Genomic DNA, 25,245 nt, shown 5'->3' with positions numbered 1-25,245 from the left:
AAGGTTACATGGTGAAAGGCTTCGGACCTGCCCCGAGAGTTAAACTGCTGAGCTAGCAAGAACAGAAGTTATTAAAAGGCCATTACCTGGTTGTTGAACTGCTGCCCGAAGAAAGAGGCGCTTCCCGCCCCCTGCTACATAATTTACACAATGATAGATGTTACTGAAGTGGCCCAGAGACCCGAAAATCAGCAGTTTATATACCCTCGCAGAACATTCGAGGCCTTTCGTGAATGAAAACACCCGCCCACAATAATTTTATTGGCTAACAACGAAAACCCCTACACTAGATGAAGAAGAAACACATTATTGGTGGAAAATTAATTACAGAAATTCCTTATTGGTCAAATTCAAAACTGGCGGAAAGAAAGGGTTAATATTGCCAACTTAAACAATGACTGAAAGAAATTTAACAAAGAACAAACTTATGAACCCAAAATTTCTCCAAAAACACAGTTCTTTCACTTCGCACTAGGTTGCATAGTTGTAATTCGTAAGTAGTGCCATCTAGAAGAGAATGTTCACACTTCTTGCTACAGAGAAAACAACATTGAATCGAAATTGACATAGTTCAGAACACTTCAAATTTTATAGTAATGACATCTTCTGAGAAATCGTTGAATCAATATGGAAGTTAAAGTTCAGGCTTCCTCCAGTAGAGGAGTTTTAACTGGCGCAAAGTTTAAATTAGCGGCGTGGAGGTGTACCACCCGGTACATATTTAATCACAAATCATATTAGAATTGAGCGTTGAGAATATTAAATAGTAAATCGTAGCTGATACTCAGTAAATGACGAGTCACTAATAAGTAAATCCACATAAGTAAACTGGAATAAGTAAATCTGGATGCGTAAATTTGAATGCATAAATCCATATGAATAAATCCAAACTCATGCTTTATTACTTCTTTCACGTTGTGCATGGACAACTACTTACGGACTAAGGCATTTGTTCCTAGTGCCTGTTAAACATTTCCCTAGATGTTGTTCGTTGAGAAAATGCAAGTTCAAACAGAGTATATGTTAATCTATTCAGCTATCTAACTAACTTCAACATAACCTTTGGCTGTCATACACATGTCTTTTAGGCTCAATGTCCCTTTCCTTCGTTATATTCCATAACATTCTACTTCAATGCAAGCTATTTTATTCATACGCGCAGTTACAATGCAAGTGCTACGTCGTTGTATTCAGAAACATAATATCATATTTATCGGTGTCGTGAATGCATTTGGTCAAAACACAGCTATAAAACGTATCGTAGTATTCCGATATTCATTACAGCACATCTAAAGTTGACATACGATCCCGTCACAAGCATAATCCTACAATAGTAAATTCTATTCATACCTTGGCTTAGGTCATTCCTGCGGTGTGGGCAATCTCAGGTATACGAATCTAAAGAATGTAGCGTGGCATATCTTAAACTGCAGGCACTCAATGGCCCCTACGTAGTGCGTATAAATCTCCTCATATCACTATATAACTCATACTTTTCCTCAAGTTAGCACAATTGTAACCTTATTTCAACATTCATATAATATCTTAACATCGTAGCCTCAATATTAACTCGTCGCGTTTCCATATAATACATGAGCATGTCAAAACTACCACACTATGTTTCCTAAAACAACATTTTAAAGTTGCTATATATCATAACCTATGATTGAGTTCAATGCCTTTATTGTGAAGCAAAATAATGCGGGATTCCACATGTTTATTTTACACCGCGCGCAAGCAAACGTGACGTCGACTTGTAGCATTACCAATACGAAATCTCTGTAATCTGCCAGTATGTCATTACTATCAGCTGTTTCCAAAATTCCTTTTCAAACCTCTCGCTACATACGTGTATTTTGACCGATATACGATGACGTATATATCCAACACATTAGAATCTTATGCTATATTGCTAGATCATGTAACTACGGACTTAAGAATCTCACACTTCACTGGTAACACTCACTTGCATTTCTTATATGTCGGTATTATATTCAACCTATCGGCACATGCCTAAGGCACATGTGTAGGCAAACCAAAAATTATGCGATTAAGTATTGTAAATGACTTAGCTCGCTCATGGTTGGTCCTGGTCCAGCTGTTCTGCTTCCCGAATGGATGTAGTTGGGTCTGCGGTCAGGTCATGGGTTGCACATCTGGTACATCATCTGCTTCCTCATCACGGAATTGCTGTCTGGTTTCTCATTCCCTTCCTCATCATGGGTTGGTCGAATGGTTTCCCGTTGCTTTCCTCATCATGGCTCGGTCGTATGGCAAGATGTACTGGTCCCCAGCTTGGTCCATCATGTATATTTAGCACATCATCTTCATGGTATTCTTGTCAGCAACTAAAATATGGATTACAGCGCAGTGAACAGCCATTATATAATCCTTTTTGAAGTTTGTAATCCTTGAATTATTATTTCTTTTGTTGGTCTCAGCCGAATATCTTCGGTCTCGTTGGTGTTAATTTCAGTGAATCTATCTCTGTCGGCTGCTTCTTGTGGATCTTGAAAACTTATTTTTATTCTGTTTCAATAAATCGAGATGTATCTCTTCTTGTATAAGATCCTTTTCTTTTAGATGCTGGCTTGGTCTTCCTTTGCAGGGTATATATCAAGTGCGCTCTGTATCCGCCCACGCGTATTTCGTGGCACTAGCTGATTTCTTTTTTTTAATACCTCTAATCAACTCTGCTTATTTTCCGGTGAATTAACTTGTTTTCTTCTCTTTTCCGACGCTTTTTCCTTTAGTATAGCCTCAGATCGCTTCTTCTTCCTTTAAAATTATAGCGCGGTCGGCAGTTCCGTCTTCACTCTCCGTTGAAAAAAATTAAGATGGAGTTTTCTTAACAATCCGTAGTTTTCTATTTTTTTCGTAAAACAATACAGTAGACAGTCCACTGTCCGTTTCACTCTCAATACTCGACCGTTCCATGACGTGTATGGCCTTCTATGTCACCGCAACTGGTGTCTATTCTTTGCTTCCTATAGATCAAATGGGCCATACCTTCACTCGGCGCCATTTTGAAAGCTGTCGCGGAGGTGTGAACGGGCACACCGTGGTAGCTGCCAGAGGTGTTCATTACTGTTACGTTGTGATTGCAAGGCGACCTGTGATTTTTCACATGAAATTCTGAGGAAAAAAACGTTGTCTTGGATTCGGGGAAGTACAGTAATAATACTTGGTTCCAAGCTGTTCAATACTTCCTACGCAATTATAATTAAATAGTCAACTGCCGGGCTGAGTGGCTCAGACGATTGAGGTACTGGGCTTCTGACCCCAACTTGGCAGTTTCGATCCTGGCTCTCAAATACGTCAGCCTCATGTCGGTAGAGTTACTGGCACGTAAGAAACCCCTGCAGGAATAAATTCCGGCACCTCAACATCTCAAAAAATCATAAAAGTAGTTAATGGGATGAGAAGCAAATAACATTATTTTTAAAAAGTCAACATACAGTTAGGACATGTTTCAGCCCAATTAAGCCATCCTCAGCTAAAACTTACAAATTAAAAAATGAAATTTTAAAAATTTTGCCATTATAATATGTTGCAAGTTGATATATTAAAACACGAAACGAGTTCTTTTAAAAAACTTAAAAGTGATCTTCATTGGCTTGCTGTGTACAGGAAAGACAATGCACACTTGTAAACGTTCAATGCTGATAGAATAAAGTCTAATGGTGCCAAAAGATTACAAGTGAATATTCATTGTTTGCAGATATTAGTAATCATTATGGAAGCCTATGAGTTATTAAGTTGTTGTATGATGAATAGGTCTTCTATAAATAGTTCAGCCTAGAATGAACGAACGGATTGGAAGATGAGAAGTTATAAAATAGTGTGCTATGTAAAAGAATGGGTTAAATGTCAACAGTATTTACATTCTATCTTCTAGCCCTTGTTGCTGTATTCAAGGATAATCATCGTCTGAGTGTGTATAGAGTAATGCTTGTCTCGTACTGCTGTGAGTGAGGGGAGGTAAATGTGGAGGTAGATGTGCTGTCTAACTGTATGCTATTTAATTAGAACAGTGTAAGAAGTATTGTGACAGTATGCTTATCTTGACAATGTAATTCTCTGGAATTATGCGAGTGTCATATCTGTCATCTACCTTGTTTGCTGTACGTGTTACTATCTTGTCACGTGAGTATGATTTTTTCTGCTCTTGTGTTTAATTTCATGACATGCCGTGGAGACAGTGAAGTCAACCACGACAAGGTCAATCGATAATTATAACTGTTAGAATAGCTGAATCTCAATCTCTAAACCAGTGGAATTACATTAAACAAATTATTCACATATTAGAAGTAGTATACTAGCACTCTGGTAACTAATTACGTGGGTATTTATCAACGCTAATTAAGTAAATATGTTTGCAGAGAATAAGTACAAAAAGATTTTTATCATTATTCTGGAATATATTACGAGTGCTGTAGTGGTGATAAATGTGTAACGACAATTTAATATTGCCATTGATGCTTTCACGGCCCGTACTTATAGACACGATATAGGCTTTTGGGTTTATGCCATATCAAGAAAATAAGGTGAACTTCTTTACGTTTCGCAGAGAACTTTGCTCTGCGTCATCAGAAGGAAATCTCGACTGTTCACGAGAAAGGCTTCTCAACGAATGAGGTTTGAATTTAGATGTTATAATAGAAGTGGAAGTGGTACATTCATTCATCATCAGATGGCTCACCAGACGTGATACAGTGCTAGCGTTCAAACTGGAAGCTGACAGAATTATCAGAATCAGTCTGAGAGGGAGTCACATAACAACAGGAGTACACACATATGAAAGTATTACATAGATACAAGACAGGAATGAAACATCTGGCAATGAGGAACGTACGAATTTGGAAAACACCGAAACAAAATAACAATAGTGAAGGGACTGGGAAGGGGAACAACCTACGTAAATCCTTAATGGCTGGCAACCACGTATTACTTGAGAGCCAGTGTCCTTATTGAAACTGTTAGGATTTCTACGTATTTCCACAGCTTCCTGTATAATCCCGGACCTGTAGTGTTTAGTGTGGGCAAGAGCTCAAGCATCTTGGAACACGACATCATGACCCGACGATAGAGCGTGCTCAGCTATTGCTGATTTGTCTGGCTGGTTGAGACGAATATTTCGTTCATGTTCCTTGATACGAATACCAATGGAACAGCATCTTTGGCCAATGTATACCTTGCCGCAAGTACAGGGAATTTCGTATACCCCGGGATGTAAAAGTGGGGACAATTTGTTCTTGGTTTTACCCAGACTATGAGCAATTTTAGTTATGGTGCCAAACTCTGTTTTTATATTGTGTTTGCAGAGGACCTTGGCAATTTGATCTGTGGTGTTGTGAATGCATGGCATGTAGGCAGTTCCCTTCACTTCTTCCTTTTGTGAGCTTTGTTTGGTCGTTTCTCTGGGATGGAGGGCTCTATAAATCTGAAAATCACTGTAACCATTACCATTGAACGCGACTTTGAGTGTGTCCATCTCCACCTGGATATTTGATGGCTCACAAATTCGTCTCGCCCTCTTGGTGTAAATAACCCATCTCTTGGTGAGTGTCGTGAGAATGCCTTGTTTTTGTTGTGGATGGTGGTGAGAATCTGCATGAAGATAGCGATTTGTGTGGGTTGGCTTACGATAGACCGTATGTCCTAAGGAGCCGTCCGGTTTCTTTCATACTAGAACATCCAAGAAAGGAAGGCGTTCGCCCGACTCCATCTTCATGGTGAATTTAATTGAAGGATGTTGCTGATTTAGGTGGTTTAGAAATAGAATAAGTTTCTCAGGACCTTCTGTCCAGACCACAAATGTATCATCAACATACCTCCACCAAATCTTAGGTTTGACGGGCGCTGAAGTAACAGCCTCCTCCTCAAAATGCTCCATAAAGAAATTAGCCACTACGGGCGAAAGTGGACTTCCCATAGCCTCTCTGTCGTCTGTTCATAAAAATTCCCACCCCACAAGAAAGAGTTGCAAGTCATGCAGTGGTAAAATAGCTTAGGAATGTGCTCAGGGAACAGATGTTCAATACGAGACATGACTGAGTCAACTGGCACTTTAGTGACAAAGGTCTCCACATCGAAACTCATCAAAAATGCATTGGGTTGAAGGGTTATGGTATGATTCAGTAAGTCCTATGTGTGGCTGAAGCAATTTTCTCAGGTATTTAGCCAGAGCATACGCAGGAGAACCTATAGCACTAACAATAGATCTGAGGGGAACATCTTCTTTATGGATCTTAGGAAGTGCATATAATCTAGATGGCACTGCATCCCTCGGGGACAGATGTTTAGCCTCCTTTTTCGAAATTGACGATTGCCTTAAGAGCTTCACGGTGGCGTTGGACACGAGTGGTAGGGTCATGCGAGCTCAGTCTGCAAAAAGGCTACGACAACATAGCCGAGATCTTATTCTTATACTCGTCAGTGTCCATAACCACCGTCGCATAACCCTTATCATCTGAGAAAATGGTCAATTCAGAATCATCTCTAAGTTCCTACAGAGCTCTCCTCTCGCCTCTTGATAAATTGGGAGCGGATTCTGATGGTTCCGTCAGCTTCTGCTTCGAACACTAGCACTGTATCGCGTCCGGTGAGCCATCTGGTGACGAATGAACGTACCACTTCCACTTCTGTCATAACGTCTAAATTCAAACCTCATTCCTTGAGAAGCCTTTCTCGTGAACAGTCGAGATTTCCTTCTGATGACTCAGAGCAAAGTTCTCTGCGAAATCTTGACACGGCATAAGCCCAAAAGCCTATATCATGACGATTTAATAATTCAGTATTTCCACTGACTACACTTCCGCTTGTGGGTAAGCAGCGACAGACTAAACCATGTACAGGGTGACCCTGAACTCTCTTGCATTCTGACGTTCGCTGAGGAGGTGAATACACTTCGATAACAGACTGGAACTATACACGTTCAGGCGTAGACAGCTGATTGTGGAAAGCTGTGCTCACTTAGTCAACTTGTTTGCCAGGCACGTTACAGGTCAATCAAACAGACATCAGATCTCGACTTACCCTTGAATTAAAGTACGTACTTTTCTGAACTATTGAAGAGGATCTACAATGAAGACATTTTAGTAATTGTTTTGTCCAAGTTTCAGCACCTACCAACATGGACTAATCGCCGGCAGAAGAGGACATATACCTGCCCAATATTATAAAGAGGCAACTTATTATCATGTATAACTTCCCTGTCATCATGTGCTGTTAAAACATCGAGACCGAAGGCAACAGCGCAGGGGCGGGAAGGCATCCACCTTGAATGTATCAGCTGAGGGTGGAACTTCTCTGTCTGACATGCAACCAATAACCTAAGAAAAGTAGACATCTCTTTATACTAAATATCTTTCCTGTAGATTTATAATTATCTTTCTTTCCTTGGTGTGGTTTTGTAGATAGTTCTTTATTTCCCATTTTTTTGAGTGGTATTCACTGAAATATGGATTTTTGGTAAGCTTTCCTGGTCTCGAGGGAATCTTTGAGGGGTGAACCTATTTGACCATGAGTGGTAGTTTGTAACTGAGTGTTAAGCATCGAGACAGTGGCGAATTATGTAGTTTTCTGACCGTTTGATCGCTTAGTTATCGATAACTTGTTAATGAATAATTAGTCATCTGTGGAACCATAGTATTTCTACGAATTTTCTATGGATTTTTTTTTTGATCTGCGAGTTATTTGGTAAATTTTTTATTGTTTCTCTGTCTCCTGGTGATTGATATTAAATGTAATCTCGATATTTGATCAGACATCAGATAGACGTACATTTCTGTAAGTATCATTTCATGATGGTGATGATTAAACGTCACATTGGATTCATATTACTTAATTTAAAAAAAAACAGGGTATGTTCTTGTGATTATTAGACTTCAAATCTGTGATTACATGTTCACGAGACATTATACTGATAAATTAATTAATGGTGGAAAGTGATTAAATGAGGTCTGAGTAGGGACTAGTGTGTATCTGACATGTTCCTGACGCGTGTCGAGATTTATTACAATTATGCAACGAGAGAGCCATTGGATTATTGTGTGGTGAAGGACAATTGTGTCTTCAAATATTTAGTTTGCGTGGTATATTATGAAGTCTTTGAAGATTATTAAACGCTTGTTGAATCATTGTGTGTGATTTTGAAATATTGCACATGGTGAATCACCTGTTGGAAATTTTGTAGATAATTGATTATACCCGAGTGCTTTCTAATTTATTTACAAAAGATTATCTGGATTATTCTGCGGATCTTTAAATTAAGTGGATGAAGCATAGTTCTCTTAACTGCAATATGCTAAGCGTGCAGAAATTTATTGTAGTGAGTGTGAGAATAACAAGTGTTACCATATTCTGTAAATATTTGTATATTTCTTCTGTAGATATTTTCTAATAGTTTATAGAATAGTAGCTGTGGCAATTACGTAGACATTTAGAGTTAGAGTTGTATGTAGATAGTACGGTGTAACCATATTACGACCATGTGGGTGCCACATTGGGTCATTCATGTGTTAATTTTTGTGTGTGTGTTGAAGTTATTGATGTTGTCGTTGGTTTTCAGCGTTGTTTATTCACTTTGATCTTTAATGGTTATTTCTTAATATGGGAACTAGGGATGTTTTCTATTAGTTGAGATGACCACAGATATCAATTAATAAATGAATATTCGTTCCTGAACAGATACATAGGTTGTGTTTCGAGCTAAATTGGGTTAGTTTACGATTAAGTACAACCCATGTTTATAAGTTAATAAATATTAATTACAATGTAAAATCAGTCAGAATGCATCTTAAGCCAATTTTAAGGCATAAAATTCAGTTAAATGTGTTATTTGTTATCTTTTAATTCAATTTGCTGTTAGTCATTTCTATCATCGTCATTTGATTTTGTTTTTCAAATTTTTCAAGAAAATGTAATATCGCAAGTTTCTTCTTCTGCAAGATAATTTGAAATTATGTCAATTAAGTCATGCCACACAAAAATAAATTACGAATGTATGAATCAATTCGATCAGAATGGATAGGGAAAATTACAAGTCATTATTCGTACCATCCCATTTGCTTGCTTATTTTTTGTTACCTCAAGAGCTCAGTTAAGACAAAATAACGTAACAATCATTCTCACAATCATAGTAGTTAGGATGTTTTGTTCACTTGACCCTATTGAATAAATCAGGTATTCTAATTATTATTTTTATGCTCAATACATATAGTAACTCATTATCATCGTTTAAAATATGTATTACTAAGTTTATAAAACATTAATTATGGGATCTAACACGGAAAAGATTCAAAAAACATTTAACAGTTTTGCAAATGTAATATTTTCCTAATTTATTACAAACACAAAAACGTTTCTATAAAACACGCTTAAGTAAAAACAAACATTGTTTTTACTTCAAATTCCTTTAGTATAAATGGTAAAAATAGTTATTACTCATTATCAGAAAACAGAATTACTGTAATATTCCATTTAGTGCAATTTATGACCTGAAACTTGTTTGTCAAATCCACGTACCACAACATATTTGTCTCCTTTTCCTTCAGTGTATTTGCACACGCTGATGCAATCCTGTGTCTTTAGAAACAGGAACTACATACCACGACCTTAGTTATGTCCTTTGAGCAAGAACCACACACTCGCTGTTTGCACTTTCTGCAGGTAAAACTTGTCTTATTCCTGTATTTCCTCATTTTGGCATTGCCTATTCTGTACATTTCCTTCCACAGGCTTCCTAAATTCGGGTTCTGTATCCGCAGACTTAGGTTTCGATCCCATGTACCCCACACGAAGCTCCACTGCAAGTTTCAGGATGTCATTTCGGCGACGGAACTTCTTCCCTGTCAGTGTTTGAAAATCATCTAGGAGTTGAAATGAAATGGCATATGGCTTTTCGTGCCGCGATGTGTCCGAGGACACATGATGAAGACCACACATATACCCAGTCACCGTGCCAGGGGAATTAACCAATTTTGGTTAAAATTCCCGACCCAGCCGGGAATCGAACCCGGGACCCCTGTGACCAAAGGCCAATATGCTTACCTTTTAGCCATGGAGCCAGACATCCAGGAGTTGATAGCTGCCAAGTCAAGAATATTATGAAATACATGATCGAACATTATATTTTCTTCCCATTTGATCTACCATGTCCACGCCAAATTTCGTAGTGTAGTAGAAGTCTTCTGTTTCGGGAATCCTTTTGGGATTAGCTTGAAGTTCATATTCTGAGTGCTAAGTACTGTATAGAAGGACGTTCTTGTTTCGTTTTCCTTGATAAACAGTAAGTGTGTCATTGGAATGTTTCAGGAGAGTTTAGTCGTAAAGACTAGCTTTCATAACCTTCACAGCTTTAGGAATTTCTCTCCTTGATTGTCTAATGGTTCCAACAATATTCGAACCATTACTCTTCAACTTCTTACTAAGTTTCACTGTTGCAAAGAAAGTTATCAGTAGTCACTTTTCGCCCCTTCCTTTGAAACGGCTCCACCAACTTCATTATTACACTTTCGGGTAGAGCCTCATCATGTGGTTTGAGATCGTCTTTTCCTAGGTAACGAAACTCATTGCACAGAAACTTTGAGTCAACGTCCACAAGAAGCCAAAATTTAATACCAATTTTATCTGGTTTGTTGGGCATGTACTGTAAGAATGGACACCTTGTTTTGCTTGGAAAAATCTGCTCATCAGCAGGCAGATTTTCACATGGAATATAAGACATTGACAATTTTCAATGAATTTGTCCCATACTTTTGATACTAACGCAAATTTATCAGTTTTCAAACGTTCTAATCTTGTAATTCTGACGTCGAAACACAAAAATATTTGGATTTCTCGACAAAAATTAAATTCCTCCCCGTTGTTTCACTGAAGAATGGTGGCCCCCAATTTTTAGACCAGAGTTCATTAGGTATAGTGCTACTGGCTCCAAGTACACCACGAGCATACACTAAGCCAATGAATGCCTCCAGTTTTCTAAACTTACACTCTACAATTTATCTCCTAATACGCGTTTTGCTTCAGTTTCCGTAGAGTGTTTGATGTGTCTGAATATAGATTCATCAATAAAAAGACGCCATGCACACGCTACACTGTCGTCAGAAACATACCGCTTTGAGTATGGAGTAGGTCCTGGATTTTCTTTCAAGATGTTGTGACAAGCCACCCTGCCAGGTGCAGTCTTCACAAACTCTCCTACAGTCCACTCCGTGAAGCCATCTGTACCTAGTAACGTATTACTTGGTCCTGGGAGGCTTGTGTAGATGCGTCCCTTCTTTCTTCCAGCTTTTCCTATCGCATTTTCTACTGCTGTAATAGAAGAATCGAAAATTTCAGTTCTCGGCCTACACCAGGCATAATTGCAGTCTAATTGCTAAATTTCAGTACCAAGGTTGTAAGGTTGAAATCAAAATAACGTATAGCATTAGGGAATTGTGACAGCGGAAGAATGTTCGCTACTTTCAGAGGAGAGTGACCCATTAGCCGCCTTTAGAAAAATGAATAAAGAAGAGAATGAACAATAGCCGTAGATATACTATCAGAGTTTCATAGTTGTGCTTAAATTATTGCAGGGAGAATAATTATAAAGAAATGTTATCTCAAACAGAGGAATAAGCACATGTTCTAATACATTTTATTATGATAATCAATACAGCGGTCAAAATGACCGGTCCGGCGGTTCTGGGTATACTCGTTACCTACGTCCTAACCAATCACGCAAAATTAATTACATTTAATACGGATAATTCTGACTGGTAATCAGGAAAAGTCACTGAAGCTCTTTGCAATATGACAGAAAATGTGGTCAAAATAAGGTTTGAAAAAGTGTAGCGGTCATTTTGACTGCTCCGGCGGTTCTAGTGTTAAAAAAATATACCCCTTTTTTATTTGCCAAATCCTACGTCATCTTTTTCCCTGAGATTATGTGAAATTATCTTGGAAGCTAAATCCTTACTGAGCACACTTGAGTTGGTCTCGTGCTCCCTTCTGACCTTGTAACATGGACAGTACTGAACAGCTAGAACCAAGTATTATGGAATAAGTTTATTTTGTCAAGGAAGAAAGTTTGACTGATGCACAGTCAATATGGACTCCATAATGAAGTTTATAAGTTGTAATCATTACACTCATACAGTACATCTTCATTACACATTGTGAAATCTTTCAGCGTTCAGTCTGCAAGTTGGTGAATTAACTATCTTCACAGTCCTCTATTTGCAGCTAGTTCTGTGGTCACATTTAGTTCCATGCCTCTTACCATTAAATCATAAAAAACTGAAGCTAACCTTTGGTGCACAGGTCTCATTATTCTCCTAGGAAACCTATCCTCCTCCATTTGCCTCACATGACCCCACCACTGAAACTGGTCTATACAGGCTGCTTCATCCATCAAGTTTGTTCCTAACATAGCCTTTGTCTCTGAATTCTGCATACCTTCCTGCCATTGCTCCAATCTCTTTGTACTGGCAATCATCCTCACTAATTTCATGTGCGTTACTTCCAACTTATGAATAAGATATCGTGATTACACATAGTTTTGACTTCATATAATGAGGTCTTCTTGCTTACAAAATATCGCTGACTGCAACTCCAAGCTCATGCATTAGCTTTGGTGCAGCTTATTCAATTTCAATTCACATAACAACAGGAACATGAAAAGGAATACGTACGATGAACAAAATAACAGATCAGTGTAGGAAGAGGCAGCAACAGTAGTGGTGGGGACAAAGCGGTGCAGAGCGGTTATTCTGACGTCATCACCCGGTTGTACCGAGTGAATGTACTGTAGTGGCAAGTTTAAACACGTAATTGGTATAACAATGTAAAGGTATTTCACCCTTCTATTCAAGGACCTTTCCTCACTACATAACTGTTTTGCTGAATACAGCAATGTTGTTTTCTGCTGGAGAAGTCGACCGGCTCATATCATCCTTGTGAAGCCTCTTGATATGATCCGATAAATTTGATATGCCACCACCAGTCACGTAAATGCAGGCGCAAAATTTGCATTTTAATGATATTTCATCTTCAGTAATTTCAAAGAACTGCCATGTATCAGATGGTTTTCGTGGCATATGTGGTACAAATTTCTGTAAAAATTTATTTAAATTCCTTTTAAAATATTCTAAAAACATAAATACCATCTAAAAATGGGATTAAATATCAAACTAACACCACAATTATTATCTAATATACTTTACATTATCTACAAAACACAACAATTGTAGGAAACATAGACGTAAATTGGATAAGCATAGATTAAATACAGGTACAGTACTCTTAAATGTGTCGTGTGCTACACTGTAGTCTGGTCCTCTGTGAGTACGTGCAGCTGTAAGCGGAGGGGATCAGTGATGCACTCTACTGCTACAACCGGATTACTCATCGGTATTACTCTCTCCACTTCCAGCTCTAAGCAACAGAAAAAGAAGCCGGGAACAAAAATGGAAACACAAAAGGACAAAGGAGGTAGTGCACTGCCATCCTGGAAAAATCGTCGTCATCGGTTTGCCCTTCCAGCGAGCCAGATAGGGTGTTTGAAAACGAGCGTCTTCCAAAGTTGCCTAATCAAAAAGATTTTGTTGTCCATGCCAGATTCCCAATTCCATTCTCTTCTCTCCACGTCTTCCCTCAGTTGGTTCATCCATCTTCTTCTTGGTCTTCCAGCTGGTCTTCTACCTGTTATTCTCTTTTCCAAATAATCACATGGTAACCTTGCACTATTCATTCGTTTAATATGCCCAAACCATTTAAGTCTAGATGACCTAAGTCTTTCCTCCACGGATTCATTTAGACCTAGGTTAGATCGGATCTCATCATTTTTCACATGATCAAGTCGTGTCTTTTGGAGGGCAGTTCTAAGAAATTTCATTTCACAGGCTTGAATCCTACTGTAATCCTTTGATATTAGTGTGCAGGTTTCCAGAGAATATGTAAGGATAGGAATGAAATATGACTTGTACAGGATCATTTTTGTTCTTTGTGGAACCTTCTTATCCCACAGTAGGTGTCTAACGATACTGTAAAAGTTAGAGCCTTTGGTTACTCTATTTGTTATTCCTATCTCAACTCTATTATTACTAGCCATTATGCTTCCTAAATATCTGAATTGGTGTACTACTTCAACTTGGTGGTCCTGTATTTTTATGTTGCATTCTGCATTATGTCTGCTGATTTTTAATGCTACTGACATTCAATCCTGTTAGGTTTCTTCCCAACTAATTTCCAAAAGAGTAATAAATTCTCAACTGATGTAGGCTTTTACAGCTGACATTTAATAAAAAATTGTTTTTATAGGATAAATTTCCCAGGGACTAATCAAGATTGACTGACATTCAACACATGGCCCACCCCCTTTCAACACTTATTTCATCTCTCAAACTCTTTTATGCAGTTTATTTCAGTTTCTATTCAGTTATTTAAACTAGTGATGTTAACAATAAGGGAATTTATCACACACTGATTGACTGAAAAGAAGAAGTTATTTTACTTCCTATTGAAAAGGCACCCTTACCTGAGAGAGTGGATAAGGTTAACTTCTGGGAGTTCGTGCAGGAAGAACGCCCCATTAGAGAAACCTGTAACAAGGATGTGAGTGTCCTTGTGATACGCTGCAGCAGTGAGAGACGCATGACGGGCGTCCTCCCTAACCAGGTCACACAGGTAATGTCGAGCCAGTCGCTTGTAGAACAACTTATCTTGCTTGGTGTCTTCACTGCTGGGCTCCTCGTCTTCTTCCCTCTCTGCAGAGGATGACAATAATAATGTTTTTATAAACCTCTTAGCATTTCTTGGACAGCATTTTGTACCAACACGTCTATCCTGAAGGAGCTGAGATTCAGTACAGGTTATTATCAGTGCGCCAGCAAAGAATTCTATTTTTTGGTCACATCATATGACGCAAGGAAGAGAGCCTTGAAAATTTTAGGAAATATGCGTGGGAAGAGGGAGTGTGGATGATCTTATACATGCTGACAGACTGCACAAAATATGCAACCAAAACATCCTTAAACCAAGTAACCTATTTGACAGAAGACCATGAAAGTTGGAAAGATTCAAAGAAACATCTTCAGGATTGAGGGAATGATGATGATGATGATGATGATGATGATGATGATGATGATAATAATAATAATAATAATAATAATAATAATAATAATAATAATAATAATACTTTGAAAACTCTTGATACAGTAACATCTATCAATAAATGAGACGATTCCAATTATTTATATATTTTTCAACAATAAAAAACATGCGAGCAAGCATTGTCACACAAATCCTGTAGCTGACCATTGTTTTGAATTCTTGAATAACTGATTTACAACAAAGCTAAATTATAGCACACTATACCAACAAATGCCATTATAGACGTTCTTATCTGTACCACACTTATGAAGTATGGACATCATAAATAGTCCCGGGCGTGTAAGGACGTACCCTAAGGGTGCAACCTTACCCTTTCTCCCCTGTAATATTAAGGTATTGATTTATAGGTACTTTTCTTGCTGTTGGGTCTTTTTCAGTGTCGGTAACCATACAGTTTAGGGACCCTACTTGCCGATACGATGTCTTACTGTTACCGTTAATCTGGCACGTTGGCAACGTTCAGTCACTGTTCTAGCGTGAATTGCGTGTTGCCACCGCATTGCCTTGAAAGTCACTAGCGATACATTTGCGAGAATATTTAAAGCATATTTTCTTTTTCTGTGGGACTGTAAATCTATTTGGCTAATACCAGGTAAGTAGAATTGTGGCATGTTCGGATAATGCATTTAATAACATAGTTTGTGTGAAATGATGAGCACATCATTTTATTAATAACGTTCCTATTTCGTCCCATACTTATACGAACAGAATTCGATTGGGATGTCTAAGAAGGAAGAAAAATCTGCAAAAACTCCTCCGAAAAGGAAACCAAGGTTACGTCCTTTACAAGCATCAGGTCAAGAAATGCTTGTACATTGCTACGAGCAATTGAAACAGGAAGACGACGAAGAAGGTATCAGTCGTAGTGATACGAAGCTAATGGCAAGAGTTGCATTATTAAATGGGGTAAGTGTTCGTTTTTATCTTGTTTCTATGATAAGTTTCTGGCATAATGACAATCAGTTGAAATGGAGCAGTATTTCATTCTGAACCTAACCTAACCTAACCTAACCTGATCATGTAGGCCTAGGCCTATACCATGTCTTGTGTCGACTTCGATACGGTTTGTAGACTTGACCTTTGTGTATTCATGTTGACTTACGGTATATGTGTATGTAATATATTTCTGTGTGTGTATTCTTACAGTATAGTTTCGGTTTAGTCCGAAAAGTAATAGGAAATTTCAAGAAGGAAGTTGAATTTTCTACACCAGGTAAACGCCGAAAGCGTGAACATCCAGTGACCGGCATAGACAGTTTTTCTAAGGAAGCGATAGCAAGGTTTATTTATGATAAATTACATAAAGGTAAGGTGACTTCATAAGGAATCTATTGCAACATTATTTATAGAAATTGGCACGCAGGTGAGATAAGCTCCCAGAAATGTTTTGTGCATGTATTGTCATACAGCTCTTTTGAGTCCCTTGTAACTCTCTTTTTTCTTCCCACAGGAGAAGTCGTAACTGTAAGAAAGGTTTTCGACCACATGGAAGCAAATTATGACACTTATTTGTACAAGGGCTCTGAAACATCATTAAGAAGAATTTTGAAGGCCATGGGGTTTGTGTGGAGTAAAGGTGATCCCTATGCGTATGTTAGAGAAAATGAAGACATTTGTTTTAAGAGATCCTGTTTTCTGAGGGAATACATGCGTAATAAGGAGAGTGAGAAACCAAAACCTGTTGTTTTCTTGGATGAGACTTGGATTTTTATGAATGGTGAATATATATGTTATATATTACATTTTATATAAAAAAATCTTGGAATAATTTATCTTCATCAGGTGTCTTTGGTTTCAATTGTGCATTTGTCTTTCAGGGTCACCCACATACTCCTGGAATAAACCACACAAATCTGGACATGATGTTCAAGGAGTAATTCGTCGACCTGTGTCTGAGGGAGGAAGACTGGTTATTGTTCATGCTGGAACGAAAGATGGCTTTGTACCTGGTATGTTCTTACTTTATTTTACTTCATTTTATTGTAGTGAGGTGATCTCTCTTTACATAGTTATGAGGGTATTTAGGGTTTGTAGTACAGATGTAGGGGGGGGGGGGGCACATAAGTCTCTGATAAGACCCCAACTTAAGTACAGTTCCTGTGTATGAGACCCTCACTGGGATTACTTGGTTTGAGAATTGGAAAAGTTCAAAAGACAGAAGCACGATTTGTTGTGGGTGATTTCTGACAAAAGAGTAGCGTTACAAAAATTTTGTCGGGTTTGGGCTGGGAAGACTTGGGTGAAAGGAGACAAGTTGCTGGACTAAGTGGTATATTCCGAGCTGTCGGTGGATACGTGGTGTGGAATGACATTGGTAGACGAATACGTTTCAGTGGTATTTTAAAAGTAGGTAAGATCACAGTACAGTGATAAAGTTGATGAAAAGTGGGGCAAATATTTGGGTTTTTTTAAGAAGGGAGTTAGGGATTGGAGTAATTTACCAAGGGAGATGTTCAATAAATTTCCAAATTCTTTGCAATTATTGAAGAAAATACTAGGCCTATCCCTGAAACTACATCTTCCACCTGGGCGACTGTTCTAAGTGCAGATCAGTGGTGACTGATTGATTGAAATTGACTGGCACTAGATCGGAAGTGGCATTATAACTTACCGCTCATTGAGCTCTGTAAGTGGTTTTTGATTTTGACTTCTCCACTGTTAAGGGATCTCTTGGTTATTAAAAAGACTTGCAAGTATTCACTTTAGGCCAATGATTAACCTTAGAGAGGTACTTCAATCAAAACTTACTCAGTGTATTTTCATATAATATTACTGGATATTTGTATCAGTAAATTACTTGTATTGTAGGCCTATTTATTATGTTTATTCTGCATTTGACAATCTCCACCTGAATCAGTGCTTGATACCTGACTGTTAAACACCTTCCAAGCTTCTTATTTCTTACTGCCTGATATAGGTTCAGTGTTCGCAGCAATTACATTTGTTTTAAGGTATTGAAATGGGTGTTTATACTTATATCTTTAATGCAAGTGATCGTGGACTTCTAATCCAGATATAGGCCTACTAATGGAGATACATTCATGAGAGATGTTACGATAAAGTAGTGTAAGTAGTAATTCATTGACTTCATCATCAGGTGACTTTGCTACATAGTAGTTGGTTTCACTTAAAATCAGACAGCTTTTTGTATCATTCAACAGAAATCACATTTTTTATTAATAGGCCTATCCTTGAAGAGGGGTGATCTCATATTTTTAAGGAATACTTTTTTTAGAAGAAATAACTTCATACTAAAACTTAAAATTCTTACAGGTGCTGATTTGATATTTGCTACAAACTTGAAGAGAAATCAGGATTACCATGGTGCTATGAACAGCGAGAAATTTCAGATGTGGGTGAAGACGCAATTAATCGTAGGATTAAGAAATATAGGACCCTGTGTTATTGTAATGGATAATGCACCATATCACTGTAAGCTTGTTGAGCATCAACCAACAACGAAATGGAGGAAGGATCAATTAGTGGTAATTATACTTAATTGAATATTTCCTTCTACTGAATGATGTTTAATGATGTTACAGAAATTAATTTTTATTTTTCCTTTAATTTACAGTCATGGTTAAGGCAGAATGGAGTTTCTCCACCAGAAAATGCTACAAAAGATGAGCTGCAAAGGTTGTGTAATATGAATCGAAGTCACTTAAAGAGGTACAGAAGCACATAAACATAAGTTTAGATAATGATGTTTGCACTCGTGTATTTGACTTTCATGTATGCACAACAATATTTCTCTGTTTCTTTAAAACCAGGTACATTGTTGACGAGATGCTGCACAGTGAAGGCCATACTGTCTTACGACTTCCTCCATACCACTCATTTTTCAATGCCATCGAATTTGTATGGTCTGTGGCAAAACAGTATTATAACAAAACAGTGGCTTCAAGACCTGGTCACGGATTGGACAGAGCTACAGCTGTGTGGAAAGAATCTCTTGATCAGGTAGGCCAAGTGGAAATGTTATTTATTGGATATAGGCAAGTGGAGTTTATAATATACTTGTCAGGTTGTGATACTTCAATATATCTTATAGGTGACAGCAGAGATGTGGAGAAATGAAGTGAAACACACTGAGAAGAAGATTGTCGAGTTCTACAATAATGGGGTGAGAGGTCTTCCTGAAGTGGAGGAACTAGTCATTCATCATGGAAGCAGTGAATCAGAGGAGGAAGATGAAGAAGATGAAGAAGAAGAAGAAGAAGAAAGAAGAGAAGCCGAGGAGTTAGCTGTACCATTGTAAGAGCCGTTCCATGAGATTAAGAATGTTATAACTTTGCTGGGAAATAATACATTTCTGATTGCCCCGTCCTTTCTGATATAACGAAGTTACATTTCAAAATTGTGGGAATTGTGTATCTACAAGTTACAGGGCGGTATAGATGTGCAGGTGGGGATCAGTGTCCAATCGGAGTGGAATAATCTAGAACTGCTGTGGCGCAATGTGAGGAGGGGAGAGAGAGAGAGGGAGACAGCACTCTGTCACCAATACACGATGTAAACATTGTACGCCTGTTAAAATACTGACATAACTCAAATTTTATACACTATCTAATGGTTTTCCACAGTTCTCTGAAAGTCACAACTCACATATACTGTATATATAGAGAGAGAATTACATATAAAAATACCTGTGTCCACAATAAGTAGCCCACATATTAAATATAAATCAATTTGCTTTACGTCGCACCAACACAGATAGGTCTTATGGCGACAAAGAGGATAGAGATAGGAAAGGGCTAGAAGTGGGAAGGAAGCGGCCGTGGTCTTAATTAAGGTACAGCACAACAATGTGTCTGGTGTGAAAATGGGAAACCACCGAAAACCATTTTAACGGCTGCCGACGGTAGGATTTGAACCCACCATTCCCCGAATGCAAGCTCATAGCTACACGACCCTAAACACACGGCCAGCTAACTCGGTCATCTTTGAAAATGTCTTTTTCTATCAGCAGAGGCTTTTTTAAAATCGTCATATTTTGTATAGGCTACAGGAGATGTACAGTAGCCCACTGGTTTTCTGATCATCATTTATTTAAGCTATTGCATCAGTGTACTTACATACTCACTGTCCACGTACATCGGTAACCTCGTGATTCGATTATTGAAGTATTGTGCAATGATGCGACATACAAACTAAGAGAATACCGAGTGGTTCTTCCAAATATAAAACAGACAATTTCGAGTGGTCATGAGCATGACTCATAGTCATAGGGTAGGCTAAATAATAATGTTATTGGCTTTATGTCCCACTATCAACTTTTAGGGTTTTTTTGAGACGTCGAGGTGCTGGAATTTAGTCGTGCAAGAGCTCTTTTATGTGTCAGTAAATCTACTGACATGAGACTGAGCACCTTCAAATACCACCGCACTGAGCTCGGCCCTGCCAAGTTGGGTTCAGAAGGCCAGCGCCTCGACCGTCTGAGCCACTCAGCCAGGTGTGGAGGCTAGAGAGCTGAGTTTAAGTAATTGTCGAACGTCAACTAGTTATAAAGATACTGATTGATTAAACTAATACAGTAATTAGAATAACCTAATTGACTACCTACTTACAACCTAGGTACTTTGGAATTGTGTTCTATCTTTTTAACACTGCAAATAAATCCATGTATTGTTTAACACTAGGACCGCCGGAACATGCTGTATACCTAGAACCGCCGATGCGGTCATTTTGACCGCTGTATTCTAATTATTAGTTTTATGCTCAATACGTATAGTAACTCATTATCATTGTTTCAAATATGTAATACTAAAATTATAAAACATAAATTATGGGATCTAACACGGAAAAGATTCAAAATATTTAATAGTTTTGCAAATGTGATATTTTCCTAATTTATTACAAACACAAAAACGTTTCTGTAAAACACACTTATCTAAAAAAAACATTGTTGTTACTTCAGATTCTATTAGTATAAATGGTAAAAATAGTTATTACTCATTATCAGAAAAAAGAATTACTGTAACATTCCATTTAGTACAATTTATGACCTGAAACTTGTTTGCCAAATCCACGTACCACAACATATTTATCTCCTTCTTTTCCTTCAGTGTATTTGCACACGCTGATGCAATCCTGCGTCTTTAGAAGCAGGAACTACATACCACGACCCTAGTTATGTCCTTTGAACAAGAACCACACACTTTCTGCAGGTAAAACTTGTCTTATTCCTGCATTTCCTCATTTGGCATTGCCTAGTCTGTACATTTCCTTCCACAGGCTTCCTAAATTCGGGTTCTGTATCCACAGACTTAAGTTTCGATCCCATGTACCCCACACGAAGCTCCACTGCTAGTTTCAGGATGTCATTTCGGTGACTGATCTTCTTCCCTGTCAGTGTTTGAAATTGATCTAGGAGTTGAAATGAAATGGCGTATGGCTTTTAGTGCCGGGAGGTGTCCGAGGACACATGATGAAGACGACATATATACCCAGTCCCCGTGCCAGGGTAATTAACCAATTTCGGTTAAAATTCCCGACCCAGCCGGAAATCGAACCCGGGACCCCTGGGACTAAAGGCCAGCATGCTAACCTTTTAGCCATGGAGCCAGACATCCAGGAGTTGAGAGCTGCCAAGTCAAGAATATTATGAAATACGATCGTACATGAACAGGCCATCTTCGTGTAAGGGATCGAATAGTATATTTTCTTCCCATTTGATCTACCATGTCCACGTCATATTTTGTATTGTAGTAGAAGTCTTCTGTTTCGGGAATCCTTTCGGGATTCGCTTGAAGTTCAACTTCTGAGTGTTAAGTACTGTATAGAAGGACGTTCTTGTTTCGTTTTCCTTGATAAACAGTAAGTGTGTCACTGGAATGTTTCAGGAGAGTTGAGTCGTAAAGACTAGCTTTCATAGCCTTCACAGCTTTAGGAATTTCTCTCCTTGATCGTCTGATGGTTCCAACAATATTCAAACTATTACTTTTCAACTTCTTACCAAGTTTCACTGTTGCAGAGAAAGTTATCTGTAGTCACTTTTCGCCCCGTGTTTCATTACTACACTTTCGGGTAAAGCCTCGTCACGTGGTCTGAGATCGTCTTTTCCTATGTAAGGAAACCCATTGCACGGAAACTTTGAGTCAACGTCCACAAGCAGCCAAAATGTAATTCCAGTTTTATCTGGTTTGTTGGGTATGTACTGTAAAAAGCTACTCATCAGCAGGCCAGATTTTCACCTGGAATATAAGACAATTGACAATTTTCAATGAATTTGTTCCATACTTTTGATACTAATGCAAATTTATCAGTTTTCAAATGTTCTAATCTTGTAATTCTGACGTCGAAACGCAAAAATCTTTGTATTTCTCGACAAAATTCCTCCCCGTTGTTTCACTGAAGAATGGTGGCCCCCACTTTTTAGACCAGAGTTTATTAGGTATAGTGCTACTGGCTCCAAGTACACCACGAGCATACACTAAGCCAATGAATGCCTCCTGTTTTCTAAACTTACACTCCACAATTTATCACATAATACGCGTTTTGCTTCAGTTTCCGTAGAGTGTTTGATGTGTTTCAATATAGATTCATCAATAAAAAGACGCCATGCACACGCTACACTGTCGTCAGAAACATACCGCTTTGAGTATGGAGTAGGTCCTGGATTTTCTTTCAAGATGTTGTGACAAGCCATCCTGCCAGGTGTAGTCTTCACAAACTCTCCAACAGTCTACTACGTGATGCCATCTGTACCTAGTAACATATTACTTGGTCCTGGGAAGCTTGTGTTGATGCGTCCCTTCTTTCTTCCAGCTTTTCCTATCGCATTTTCTACTGCTGTAATAGAACAATCGAAAACTTTCAGTTCTCGGCCTACACCAGGCATAATTGCAGTCTAATTGCTGAATTTCAGTACCAAGGTTGTAATGTTGACATCAAAATAACGTATATCATTAGGGAATTGTGACAGCGGAAGAATGTTCGCTACTCTCAGAGGAGAGTGACCCATTAGCCGCCTTTAGAAAATTGAATAAAGAAGAGATATACTATCAGAGTTTCAAAGTTGTGCTTACATTATTGCAGGGAGAATAATTATAAACAAATGTTATCTCAAACAGAGGAATAAGCACATGTTCTAATAGATTTTATTATGATAATCAATACAGCGGTCAAAATGACCGCTCCGGCGGTTCTAGGTATACTCGTTACCTACGTCCTAACCAATGACGTAAAATTAATTACATTTAATACGGATGATTCTGACCGGTAATCAGGAAAAGTCACTGAAGCTCTTTGCAATACGACAGAAAATGTGGTCAATATAAGGCTTTGAAAAAGTGTAGCGGTCATTTTGACCGCTCCGGCGGTTCTAGTGTTAAAACTCCCTGTAAGAAGAGGACAGTGAATGCGAATAGGTATTATTTTCAAATGAGCTGAGCTCGAGAGTCCATTATAGCATACGATTTTTTCAGTGTACCATGACTCTGTATGTATTGCTTCAGAGGAAGTTCGGCTCCCCGCCAATGTCCAGTGTACCGATAATGAACCGTGTGTGTGTTGTGTCTCACTGATCCATGACTGCATACGATTCTTTCAGTGTGCCATGATTCACTGTGGCTCGCTGCAGCGAAAGCTCGACTCCCCGCCAGTGTCCAGTGTGCCTATAAGGAGCCGTGTGTGTCGTGTGGCTCACTGAGCCGTGATTGTGCATGATTTGTGTGCCGTGAGCTTGCCGTTCCTGTGAATCGATTCACTCGGACACTTGAATGAATCGATACACTGCTTCGAATCATGCACTCAGTAGCCTACACTAGTAGAGGTACATAGTACATTACCATTAAGATAGATAGCATTGCAAAGTAATTCGTCTTTACCATAATAATAATAATAATAATAATAATAATAATAATAATAATAATAATAATAATAATAATAATAATAATCGTATGGCCTCAGCTACCATGTGCAGACATTTCAAGTTGACGCCATCTGGCTGTCTGCTCGTCAATTTTGACGTTCCGTTATACTCTAGGCCCACTAGATGGCAGACCGAGTAAACCGAAACTCTCTTGGGCGTCTGTGGCTGAGATTTAATTAATTTTGTCGGGTAAACACCAAATGTGTCACCAGAGATCTTTTACATGCCGACATCGTACGACATGAAGTGTCGAATGGACTTTTTTCTGCCCTTCAAAAATCCGACTACCTCTGCCGGGTTTGAACCCGCTATCTTGGGATTCGGAGGCCGTCACTCTACCACTGATCCACAGAGGCAGCTGTCTTTACCATGAAATACATCATCGTCGTACATGACTGAATTACTATCAATATATCTTAGAGAAACTGTAATGTACATGAAACCGAAATTGAGTTTAATTTCCGCGATACATTCTTCCTATATAAAGGAGACCATGTAGCTTATCCACCTTCATTTCAGCCACATAAATATTCAGCAAAAATTGCAAAATCACATTAAAGGACAAATACAATTTTTTAAGTAGAAATAGTCTGGAACATAGATTAGTGAGGTTGGACATCCTGCCCGTCATCTTTCAGGAGTCGCTGTTGAACATACTGTACTTGTCAAAACTAGTAAGTTTCTATTTTACACAATAATAGTGAAATGTTGATGAAGACGACATACACCCAGCCCCCGTGCCAGAGAAATTAACCAACGGTGGTTCAAATTCCCCACCCTATCGAGAATCAAACCCACACCCTGTGACCAAAGGCCAGCACGCTAAGCATTTAGCCATGGGGCCAGACAATAATAGTGAAAAAGCATGTTCACTGCAGCTATTGTTGACTGGATATTTCTTCTCTTTAAAGAACAGTGAGTACCACGAATTAATATCCTGTTTTGTTGATTCCTGTAAACTTTGTATGTACGGTTTTGGTTCGCCAGTTCCTAGCGTATCTACTGAATGAAAACTTTGTAGACCAATGGATTCAGTTTTATGTTTATTGCCTTCAGTCGTCACGACAGTTTTTTCAATGACAACAGTCGCTCAATTACAAATCCTGTCGAACCTAACCTAACCCTGCGACAATCAGTGGTTTTCGATGGATCACTACCTAACCGGTCATTATAATTTGTTTTTGGTGGATCACAACCAAACCTGTCCCTATCAGTGG

At 38.5% G+C, this 25,245-nt stretch overlaps 2 protein-coding genes across 2 annotated transcripts in view; one reads left to right on the top strand and one right to left on the bottom strand.

Annotated features, from left to right (window-relative positions):
- Positions 1–25,245, bottom strand: part of LOC136865957 (periodic tryptophan protein 2 homolog) — a 247,620-nt gene that overhangs the window by 160,632 nt on the left and 61,743 nt on the right. Inside the window, exon 7 of the mRNA XM_067142521.2 lies at positions 14,522–14,750. Within this exon, the coding sequence (XP_066998622.2) occupies positions 14,522–14,750 (229 nt within the window). The remainder of the gene's footprint in view (positions 1–14,521; positions 14,751–25,245) is intronic.
- On the top strand, positions 16,771–19,270 carry LOC137498882 (uncharacterized). Its single transcript, XM_068226576.1, has 5 exons — positions 16,771–16,873; positions 16,974–17,105; positions 18,430–18,641; positions 18,731–18,825; positions 18,927–19,270. The coding sequence occupies exons 1-5, from the start codon at positions 16,804–16,806 to the stop codon at positions 19,231–19,233; spliced, it is 816 nt and encodes a 271-aa protein (XP_068082677.1). The 5' UTR covers positions 16,771–16,803; the 3' UTR covers positions 19,234–19,270.

Source organism: Anabrus simplex, chromosome 3, assembly GCF_040414725.1.
Source record: "Anabrus simplex isolate iqAnaSimp1 chromosome 3, ASM4041472v1, whole genome shotgun sequence".
NCBI lineage: Eukaryota > Metazoa > Arthropoda > Insecta > Orthoptera > Tettigoniidae > Anabrus > Anabrus simplex.
Note: the sequence above shows the minus strand (reverse complement) of the source record. Positions and strands in the feature narration are given on the sequence as shown.

Bases quoted from the DNA above. Each gene is read 5' to 3' on its own strand.
- LOC137498882 (XM_068226576.1), top strand. From the start codon at position 16,804: ATGCGTAATAAGGAGAGTGAGAAACCAAAACCTGTTGTTTTCTTGGAT. The intron at 18,642-18,730 runs GTAATTATACTT...TTTAATTTACAG, and splicing joins GGAGGAAGGATCAATTAGTG to TCATGGTTAAGGCAGAATGG. The intron at 18,826-18,926 runs GTACAGAAGCAC...CTTTAAAACCAG, and splicing joins AATCGAAGTCACTTAAAGAG to GTACATTGTTGACGAGATGC.